The following is an 11,372-nucleotide window of genomic DNA, read 5'->3' on the forward strand; positions in this document are numbered from 1 at the left end:
TACATTGGAAGACTGCTCAACACTTAGAAGGAACAAACTCTACAATAGCGTGTGTGTCTTAAAAACAGTAGCGGAGTAAAAGAAGTACAAAACAGTAAATATCTTATGATTCCATTTGCATGAGATTTACAACAGGTGAAACCAATCTGTGGTGCTCAGAATGGTTGCCCCTGGCCTGGGGTTGGAAGGATTGACTGGGAAAGGGCATGAGAGAATGTTCTGGGGTGATGGAAATGTTTAATTCTTGATTGGAGTGGTGATTACAAGGGTATATATAGTCAAAACTGATCCAACTGTAATATTATGAGTCTTTTATGAAATGTAAATTAGAGCTCGATTGAAATATGAATGTGTATATCTATGTATAAATGTAAAGAAATACATATACTTAAATTTCTATTAAAGGGTCTAATGCAATGAGCCCAGCTCCCCTTGGCCCTGTGAATTTCACACTTTCTGCCCTTCAAAGACGTGGACTTTGTGCTTTCGAAGTGTGGATTCAAGCTTCAGCGTGATGCTGCAAGTTGGAACCTTGTGCAATCACACCCAGGTCATTTCCCTCTAGCCTGTGGACTTCCCATCTCTGACACAGTGCCCCATCTGGTCATCCCCGCTCGGCCACTGGAGAAAGTTTGGGAGGCAGGTTCAACTTGGTGGGGAATTCCTCTCCCCCGCCCACACTCTCCAACGCCCAGGGGGCGGCAGGGTCAGAGCTCTCAGGGCATGAATCAGTCTCCCCTCCAGGCTCCGCAAAGGCACGCTCCGCCCTGTCCCGGGTCAGAAGGACGCTCACCCCACATAAAGCAGCGGCACCCACCACGCTGGAACTCAGACTGCCTCGAGGTTGGACGCTGTGCACCTTCCTCCCGCTGGCACATTCTGGGGACGCCTCACCCCACGGGCGGCTTGAATCCAGACACCATGTACTCTGTTCACCCCCTCCGGCTGGTGCTTCTGCCGCTGCTCCTGGTGGGAACTGCGCTGGGAGATGCTCCTCAAGCGCCGCCAGGTATCTCCCTGCCCAGGGGACCCCCTTATCGCCCCGGCCTGGCGGCGAGGGCTCCGCGGACCCCTGCACTCGCTCTCTGTGCCCCGCTTTCCCCGCTCCCTGCCGTGCACCAACCATGCAACGGGGCACTTGCACCCAAGTTTGCACTGTCTTTCTCTGCAGATGCCCTTCTGCTGTGCTGGGAAGCTGCCGGGACAGAACTCCCCGGGAAGCCTCTCCCTCCGCGGAGATGTGGCTGACCTCCTTCTCTCACTCTCTGGCTCTCCTTCTGCCCCTCCTGTAGGAAATAACGCGGAGATCTGCCTCCTGCCCCCGGACGAAGGGCCCTGCCGGGCCCGGATCCCCAGTTACTACTATGACAGGTATACGCAGAGCTGCCGCGAGTTCATGTATGGGGGCTGCGAGGGCAATGCCAACAATTTCGAAACTTGGGAGGCCTGCGATGAAGCTTGCTGGAGGATACAGAGTAAGTGCTCGCACGCACGCTCAAGACTCTTGTGCTGCTCCTTGCACTGAAGGGCTAGTAGTAACTTAGCTTATTTTCCAGATCCCATCTTCTACAGTAAGTTTTAGCCTGAATTTTCTCAAATATTAAGTAAGGCTTTTAATGCTTTTCAGTTTACCACAAGTGATCACAAAGTTTACAACGCCTAAGACATCTCCTCTCTCCTAACTGGCATTTATCATAATTCACTGCGTGTGCAGACTCAGGAAAAGATTTCACCAGTAAGACATAACACTGCAAGAGTATAATGTATTAGGTGCAACATAAGGGCTTGTCTGTATTTATTATAGTTCTAAACCTATGGTTTTTATGCCTCCTTGAGAACAGCATTTTCTCGTGTCCACTATCTATCAATCTGAAATACTTTTAGTGGATTTTGTTATTAAAGTGTGATTTAGCTAATTATAACCTTATTTTTGTCCCCGATACCCCATCAGGTCTTAGATTAGTATAGAGATATAGTGGAGATTCACGATGCTGTTTTCGATTTTATTTTAATTATGTTTATTATCTCTGTTAAGGCCTGTAACAGAACCTGGGGCTCTGCTATTCAAGGAATTGAGCCAGGGAAAAATGTGTATTCCTATGAATAAGTCTGATTAACTTCGTATGTAGAAACAATCAGAATACTCTGAGAAAATAGTCTTTCCACTGAAGTTGAAAATTTATCATAGCTGAGCCAAGTCTGGAGACACTGTTAAAAAAAAAAAAAAAAAAAAAGCCGAATCCAGTTGCCTCTCAGTGTCTGTGGGGATTGGTTCCAGGACCCCACCCCACCCATACCAAAATCCACAGCGTTTGTCTATAACCTATGCACATCCTCCCTTATACTTTAAATCATCTCTAGATTTCTTATAATGCCTAATACAACATAAATGCTAGGCATATAGTTGCCACCATAGGACAAATTTAAGTTTCGCTTTTTTTTTTTTTGAACTTTCTGGAATTTTTTTTCCTGAATATTCTCTGTCTGGGGTTGGTTGAATCTGTGGATTCTGGGCCCAGGGATACAAGGTCTCACTGTAACTGGACTAGTGGGCAGTCTTTTGGGGGTTTACTAGCCCAGCACTAAATATGATGCCTTCCCCCACTCCACCCCTGGCCACCACCAGTTGTTTCTGAAAATACAGTAAAGTTTTGAAAGTAATACTAAGAAGGTTAAATTTTTACTAACATTGTTTTATGCTCTTCTTGTCCTAGAAGTTCCCAAGATTTGCCGGTTGGAAGTCAGTAAGAGGCAGTGTGGGGAGCTCAGAGAAGTGTATTTCTTCAATCTAAGTTCCATGGCATGTGAAAAATTCATATCTGGCGGGTGTCACAGCAGTGAGAACCGGTTCCCGGATGAAGCTACTTGTATGGGCTTCTGTGCACCAAAGAAAGGTAAATATTCTTTTTACAGTGTTTCTATTTCATTTCTTTATTAAGGCTTTAGGGTGAAAAAGTTAACAATTTGATGTGGAATGAACATGGTTTGCGTTCTGGTGATTTCACATATAATATGATATCAATCTTCACACTACTGCCCTGTGAGGGAGTATTATTATCCCCTGTTCTACATATTAGAGTGCAAGCTAGAAGTTAACAACTTGCCAAGTTCTCAGGGCTGGAAAGTGACAAAGCTATGATTCAAGTTTTGCTTCCTCTTCTGCATTGTTTCTTTAGAACTATTTCTCATCTACATAATTTACACGTAAAAAATTACAATCTTCATTAATGACATGACCTCAGGTTTGTATGAAATCAGTTGTATATATGAGATAGTGTGATAGAAAGACTTCATGGTGAAACCTGAAAATTTCTAAAGTTTTTGGTTAGATTTCTGTGTTCTTTAGTAGTTACAAATTGTAGCACAAATTGATCTCTATCCCTCTTTTCTCTCTTCCCCATTGCTTACCTACATTCCCCCCACACAATCCCTAAAATCATGGGTTACTTGGGTAGTATGTAACGTTTGTACAGGCATTTTCCGTAGGCACAGCAGAGACACGTACACAGAGATAAATAAGTTCAACAAACAAGGAAATCTTGCTTTGGCAGAGACTTTGATAAAGCTCTGTAGCTATACAGTGTTGAATATGCAAAATCTTGAATTAATGAGGAGATGGTTGTTGCTGGCGTTCTTTTGAATTGTTTATGTAAATGTAAGTGTTCCAGTGGCTACCTGGGAATTAGATACATGTATTCTTGATTAATAATGGAAGGAGAGCTGATAAAAACATTTAAAATAAAACTACCAACACAAGAGAGTTTACCAAAGCATGTCACATATTTTCCCATGAAATGTAGCCCATTTTTACCTGGCCATATCTGTTTTTCAGGTTTAATTTCTTTACACATTCAAACGATACAAGGATATAGCTTGATATTCTGTCCACTTTATAAAAAATTTAGAGTTAACAAAATATGGCATGTAAGCTGTTTTGAAATTCAAGGCACACTTTTTAAATGGCGTAGTATATTTTGGATTCAGAACGAAGCTTCTATGGGATTAGATTTTCTTCAGTTACTTCAGTAATCAGCACAGTTTAGTAAATATGCTATTACTGCATTTTAAATTTTATTTTCTTTTTCATTAAGGTCCATCATTTTGCTATAGTCCAAAAGATGAGGGACTATGCTCTGCTAATGCAACTCGCTATTATTTTAATCCAAGACACAAAGCCTGTGAGGCCTTCACCTATACTGGCTGTGGAGGGAATAACAATAACTTTGTTAACGTGAAGGACTGCAAACGCGTTTGTGTAAAAGGTAGTGGATTTTTTTCTTATTCAGTTTTTAAACTAACTATAAATAACTCATAAGCAAAATTATATTTTGATGTATCCATTTTACTAATAACATATTGCCATTTCTAGACTACTTCTACATAGATAGCACTTTAGTACTGGTCAGTTTTGTCAAAATGCTTATACTGGCTGGGTAGAGTGTTATTGACTAAGTGGATAGTGAGTAAAACTGACTTTATAATCATTAAAATTAAAATGAGGTGAGTTTGTAAGCATGTCGTAAGTGGTGATTTATAGCGAGCCTACAGACTGGGTAATACGATGTTTGTTTTTATTTTGTTGACCTTAGCCTTGAAAAAGGGAAAGAACAAGAAGATGCCAAAGCTTCTCTTTGCAAGTAGAAGACTGAAAATTAAGAAGAAGCAATTTTAACCCCTTTTTTTTTCCCCGTATGTCATCTTGTGAATGCCTTTATGATTATATCTGAAGGATAATATGGTAACACAAGTAAGCGAATCATTAGTGATTTATTCACCAGTTCTTATATTTTTAAATTTGTGTATTTTTATACATAACTAGCTGCTATTCAAATGCGAATCTATTATTTTAAATTTAATGTTCAACTATTTTTTTATGAGGTTAAATTCTTGCTGTGCATAAGATATAAAAGCAAATATGACTCACCCAGTTCTTGGGGTTGCTCTCCCTGATTTCAGAAGATGATAGTAACTGAAAAATATAAGACAATATAATCATATTCTTTTAACACATAGGATTATAAAAAGGACCAGCAAATATATTTAATTTTGCATTTAAAAGTCAGATTATATTTTGGGGCCAAGGAGACAAACTTGCAGACTTACCAACACTTCAAAAAATGTTACAAATGCTACTATGTAGACACTGCTAACTTACTTCTATTTCTACAGTGTCATTTAAAAGATAATAAAATAAAGTAACTTTTTTGACTGAATTAAAAAGCTAGTAAAGTAATTACAACCAGAAATGCACTCCTCGGGTCGGGGTGGGGGGATTCTCTGTCTCTCTCTCTCTTCATCTATCCATCCATCCCCACTCAGCGTTAAAATTTTTGTACTGTTCAAGGTGCTTATTTATACTATACCAGAGACAATGCATAAATTTAATAATTTAAATTCCACTAATAAAATATTCCTGATAAATATGATCATCCCATTTTAAACAGTTTTTTTCTTTCTCTGTAACAACAAGAGTTTTTAAAATTCCTACATTTTCTTGGCAAGATTAATGTTTAAAAGTATGCCCCTGATATGGCCAAATTATAAGTACATTTGCCCTTTTCTTGAGCAATCCCTCCTTTAAAAATCTATCCCAAAGGTATTGTGACAAAAAAAAACCCCAAAATGCTATATGCCATAGTTGATATATTATTTGGAATAACTGAAAACTGGAAACAAACCAGATACTCATCAATAGGGGGTTCGTTGAAGAAATTATGGATGAAAAATCAGCAAATTATCAATATGTGGATATCATCTGATCCTCAGGATACATTAAAGAAAAACACGGTCTAGAACAATATGAATAAATACACACACACACACACACACAAATCACAGAAGATACAAAGATATTAAAAATGTTTACCTATAAGATGAGGTAGGAGACAAAGGATTGGACAGGTATGGAAGTGAAATTTATGTGAATGTACCTTACTATAATTTTGATCCTGGATCATGTAAATATTTTGTGTAATTAAAAAACAAAATTAAATCAAAAAGAATAAAAAGCATTCCTTCTAAAACTGGAAACAAGACAAAACAATTGAACCTAAATGAATATCAAATAATGGCATAACTACAAAAAGGGTATATAATTATTTTCAGTGACTTTCAAAACTAGTATTTTGACTCTGTATCTTTTGGAGGATATAATCTAAGAGTCAAATAAATTCTGAAGATATCTAATAATACATTTTTTAGTCTGATTAGTAATATTGTTATTTTGAGCCTATCATACATAGAATACTATATTATATATTTTATAAAAATGTATTTGCCACCCTTTCATTGAAAAGTCTTTTGACAATCCAGTAGGAGTAAGTACACCTACTGTCCAGATTATGGTCACTAAAAGAAACCAGAGCTTGCTGAGTCTAGGTCTGGGACAGGAAATGTGTAAGATGAACCTGGGCCATCTTATACTGTAAAGCAAGGAAACTATCAAAGACTAATGAATTAAAAAAAAAAAAAAGACTAATGAATCACGTCACAAAAACAGAAGAGTAACATTAGGGGACTTCCACTGACCTAAAATGAGGCAATATGAGCATCAAAACAAAAAATGACCACAAATATATAAGTATACGAATATGAATATAACATGAGTTAATAATTACACATACACCTCCTTGGTGACACTTAGAGGTTGCTAGGGCATTATCTCATTACTCTGAAAACTGATGAATTAGAAAAATACTAAAGTACTTATCCTTTTTTATTTAGTCTTAACAACTAAATAGTGTACGAGAGAAAGTTACTCATAGAAGAATCCCACCTAATACATGCAATAAAATGTTAGAAGATACCCCTAATGAAGTATGCATCTAGGTAATGATCATCTGTGGATGCTGAAACCATGGCATGAAAGGTTGATGGTGAACAGTATCATGGAGAAATCAGACTAATGTCTCTGAACCCATGGATAATTTTAACATTACTAAAAGTGTGCCAACAGACATTATTCACTTCTGGATGTGATGCAATAAGAAGTGTACACCCTTTCTGATGAAGTAATCTTTCAGAAAGAAAGAGAGAAAAAATTAAACCTGAAGTTAGGCCAGTCTCTAGAGCTTACTATCATATTGCCAGATTGTAAGGTACTCTTGGTGGGTAAAGGAGCAAGTTGGAAGAAACCAGGGAAAGTCAATCAGCCAAATACATAATATTGGACATTCTACAGGACAAATATCCTAGTTTCTCCAACAAACCAAAACAATTTTTAAAAGGAGGAAAAAGAGGAGACAGTGCTTTTATAGAGTATGAGATGTAACAACAACAAAAAGCCTGTCATTAAAAGGTTTTCAGTTGAATAAGGCCTGTATTTATGACTGCTTTTGGTGGTTTCTGAGAATGACTATAGCAGAAGGATCTTGTGTGTGCTCTGGGGTTGTCGAGTGAGCGATACAGAGCCTCTGGGCATGGTGGTTAGGGGGTTTCAAGCACTACAGGGAAGCTTGATTTATTTGTTGACTTTAACCCACCCTGGGACCAAAGCCCTTTGGGGATCATGGACCTGACTTAGCTTACAGCTACAGCTTTCTGTTCAGCAAGAGTAGGAGGTAGACTTTCTGATATAACTGTTCTAATAGCCCAAACCTCTGCCATTTTAATTTAATGACAAAATAAATAGAACTGTCGTAGGACATTCTGCAGTTGAAGGGAAATTCCTTTTTGCCACAATCAGCTTGAAGACAGGTCACTACTGTGATTTTACCAGACAGCTGTTTAAAAGGAATGTCTCATTCCGTGACACAAAAAAAGGAATGGCTAGCTTTCAAATATCACAGCCTCTTACTGAAAAAAATTACTCTGGACTACCACTTATGCACACACATTGTCACATGTTCACCCACAGAAACTGCAGTGGAGCCTTCTAGATTGCCTGGATCATGGTACCTCCAAGTGTACATGTTATCTCTGCCAACAGTCTTGTAGACATTTAGCTAATGATGTTATTCAGTAAGGGACTGTCCTTTGGCATGTCCTTCCCTGCATTATAAGAGTGGTCATAGAAGCTTGTCTTTAGAAGCTTCATGTTTCTAAAAAAAAAAGAAAAAGAAAAGAAATGTCTTGCGATAAAAATAAGAAAAAATAGAAAAGTGCAGAGTTGTAGCTTTAAATATTTGTTGTCTATATATTCTGTTATAAATATAGAGATGGAGGCAAGTAAATATGGGAATCAAAATCATCTACAATTATTTCTTCTCCCTTCACCCTTGTATCAACTGGTCACCAAGTGTATCTATTCAAACCTATTCTAATCCTCCTTATCTTACTCCAGAAAATTAAAACATTCTCCCAAGTTTCCTCCCTGCCTATGTCTGCTCCATATCCAATCATCCACACTAAGGCCAGGGTAATCTTTCTTAAAAAAAAAAAATCTTATCAGGTTACTCTTCTGCTTAAAACTCTTTAGTGGTTGAATTGGGAGATTGGGATTGATATATATGCACTAATATGTATAAAATGGATAACTAATAAGAACCTGCTGTATAAAAAAATAAAATTCTAAAAAAAACCCTAAAACAAAAAAAAAACACTCTTTAGTGGTTTCCTATTAAATCTTCATGTTACTGTCCAAGCCCCTAGTATGTCATTTAAGACTTCCTACAAGTAAACCATGACATTCTGCTCCAGCTTCATCTCCCCGATTACACCATCATCTATAACCTACAATTCAGTTGCACTAAATTGTGTTCAATTTCCAAAGCATGTCATAGTGCTTTATTTTTCTATAATACAGTTATTAAATTTTGTGCATGAGAGCCATCTGGGCAGCCAGGCACAGTACAGACTCCTAAGCCCCATGCCCAGGGGTTTTGATTTAGTGGTTTGTGTTGGCACTCAAAGATGTACATTAAAAACACTGGATCCAAATGATTAGAACGTATACTTGCATGACACGTGAGGAATACAGTTTTATGCCTTAGAATGTTTACTTTTCCTTTGAAAATAGTATCCATCCCTCCTTAAGAACTACTTGACAAGTTGAATCTTCTTGTTGGCACAGCATTCCTTCACCCTCCTCAAGCAGGTTTAACCATTTGTTCTGTGGGCTTGGCTATATCCAATACAATTCCTAGTCGCTCTAACACAGTATTTAATTATTTTCCCAGGAGTTTTATTGTTAGGGTGTTCGTGTTTTTCAAGCAAAATTAATAGGTTTTTTTCATTTTAAAATATATTATCATACTCACTGTACAATATATATAAAATAAAAGAAAAATATAAGGATAAAAATAAAAACAATCCAGTATTTTACCACTAAGTGATTAACAACATTTGTCTCCTTGAGGGAGAAATAACTTAGTCAAGAGATATGAGCATTTTTATGCTCTCAGTATATACGAACAAACTGCATTACAAAGTTAAATCAATTTATCCCCACCTAAGAATCTATGCAAATGTCCAACAATTTGGTTTAAAATAAACAGAAAAATAAATCACTTCTTTATAATTAAGTGGTATCTAATCATTATTTTAACTGGTATTTCCAAGATTATTACTAAATGTTGCACTTAAAAATATTATACATTTTCTCTCATTAAAGGTTAATACTTCCCTTTAAACTTAGCTTACAACGTTAACATAAAAATAGAGCTAATATTTTATAATCGAATTTTTAATAATGAATTGTTTCAAACATAGAAAATTACAGAAAACATTATAACTGACCCAATTTAAAATACATGATAGGAGTTTGCCAGATTTGTTTCAGGTGCTTTTTCTATTTTAAGAAATAAGATGTGGCAAATAGAGCTTAAGACTCAAATGTTCCTCTGTCATCCCATCTCTCCCTTACTCTCCTGAGAAGTAACTGCTCTCCTAATGTTGGAGTATATACTTTCTGTGCATATTTTAATGCTTGTATTATAAATATATTCACCCACAGCAATATGAAGTACTCTTACACATTTTAAAATTATTTATGATGTCACACTATGTATCCATTGTCATCATGCATTGCTACCATTATGTTTTAGGTATAGTCTATAAATCCACATTGTTTCATGTAGATCTGCTTCATTTATTTTGACTACACAATGTTATTCCAGTACATGAATACAGTATAGTATATTCATCCATTTCCCTATTGACGTATATTCCCAAATTTTTGCTTTTATAAGCAATATAATAACAAATGTTTATATACATATCTCATATTACACACACATGGACCTGGAAGTGGAATTGCTAGTTAAAGACACGTTCATCTTCAACTTACTGTATTTTGCCAAATCACTCACCAAAATATTAGTACCACTAAGCACCAATGTATACAAATTTCTATTTCTTCAAGTTTTTGACAACACTGAACACTGTCAAAGTCTTTAATTGTTGCCATTCATAAGTGAGAAATTGTACCTCACTGTTGTTTAATTTTTATTTTCCTGATTAGTAATGACGCTGAGAATCATTTTTTTATATTTGTTGGCCATTCTCATTTCCTCTTCTATAAATTGTCCATTTGTATTTCTTCCATTTTTCCCTTTGACTCTGTATCATTAATTTGTATATTTTTATGTATTCTGGGTAAGAATCTTTTGTTATGATTTACAGATATCTTCTTCCAATTTGTGTAAATAGTGATGTTATTTTGTTTTTCCTCTGCAAGTTGGATTGTGAAGCTACATTATTTCATGATACGTCATTAAGCAGGATTCATTTAGCACTTTCTCAACTCTTAAACTGATTATGTGACATCCTTACAAGAAATCAGGAAGTATGATATTTGTGCCAAAGCCCAGTAGATTGTGAGATATTTCCTCAATAAAACACTGCAACATTTTGAACAAAGTGATAAGGAAAGTGTTATGTACTATAAGAATTATTATAGAGAATATAAAAAGAAGCAATATTGGAAAAATTACTGGCTAAGAACTTGTCCTAACTAAAAACATATGACTATATATTCAAGAAGCTCTACATGTTCCAAACAGAAAAAATTCAAAGAAAAATACAACTGGCCACATCTCAGTCAAACTTCTGAAAACTAAAAACAAATTGAAAATCTTCATATAACTAGAAAAAACAAGTATCTCCAAATGAGCATCAAAAAGAGTGATGACTGATGATATTTCAACAGAAACTATGGAAGTCAGAAAATGACAGATTAACATTTTAAAGTGCTAAACAAACAAAACCTGCAAACCAATAATTGTACACCCAGCAAAAACATCCTTCAAAATGGAAGGATAAATGAAGATGTTTACATATAAACAAAAGCCAAGAGAATCTGTTGTCAGCAGATCTGCACTACAGAAAATATTAATGGAAATTCTGAAGGAAAATGATCCCAGAATGGAATGAGAGCACTAGAAGATAGAAGTGTGAAAAACTATAAATGAATATTCTGTTTAAAAGTATTGAGT

At 36.3% G+C, this 11,372-nt stretch overlaps 1 protein-coding gene across 1 annotated transcript; it reads left to right on the forward strand.

Annotated features, from left to right (window-relative positions):
- Positions 1–686: 686 nt before the first annotated feature.
- On the forward strand, positions 687–5,426 carry TFPI2 (tissue factor pathway inhibitor 2). The gene is made up of 5 exons (XM_029233817.1): positions 687–1,009; positions 1,293–1,475; positions 2,715–2,894; positions 4,092–4,262; positions 4,590–5,426. The coding sequence occupies exons 1-5, from the start codon at positions 724–726 to the stop codon at positions 4,670–4,672; spliced, it is 903 nt and encodes a 300-aa protein (XP_029089650.1). The 5' UTR covers positions 687–723; the 3' UTR covers positions 4,673–5,426.
- Positions 5,427–11,372: the final 5,946 nt, after the last annotated feature.

Source organism: Monodon monoceros, unplaced genomic scaffold (assembly GCF_005190385.1).
Source record: "Monodon monoceros isolate NGI ecotype Baffin Bay Population unplaced genomic scaffold, NGI_Narwhal_1 Super_Scaffold_2, whole genome shotgun sequence".
Lineage (NCBI taxonomy): Eukaryota > Metazoa > Chordata > Mammalia > Artiodactyla > Monodontidae > Monodon > Monodon monoceros.

Excerpts from the sequence above, each read along its gene's own strand:
- TFPI2 (XM_029233817.1), top strand. The coding sequence starts at position 724 with ATGAATCAGTCTCCCCTCCAGGCTCCGCAAAGGCACGCTCCGCCCTGT. Across the intron at positions 1,476-2,714 it reads AGCTTGCTGGAGGATACAGA|AAGTTCCCAAGATTTGCCGG; the intron begins GTAAGTGCTCGC and ends TTCTTGTCCTAG. Across the intron at positions 2,895-4,091 it reads CTTCTGTGCACCAAAGAAAG|GTCCATCATTTTGCTATAGT; the intron begins GTAAATATTCTT and ends TTTTTCATTAAG.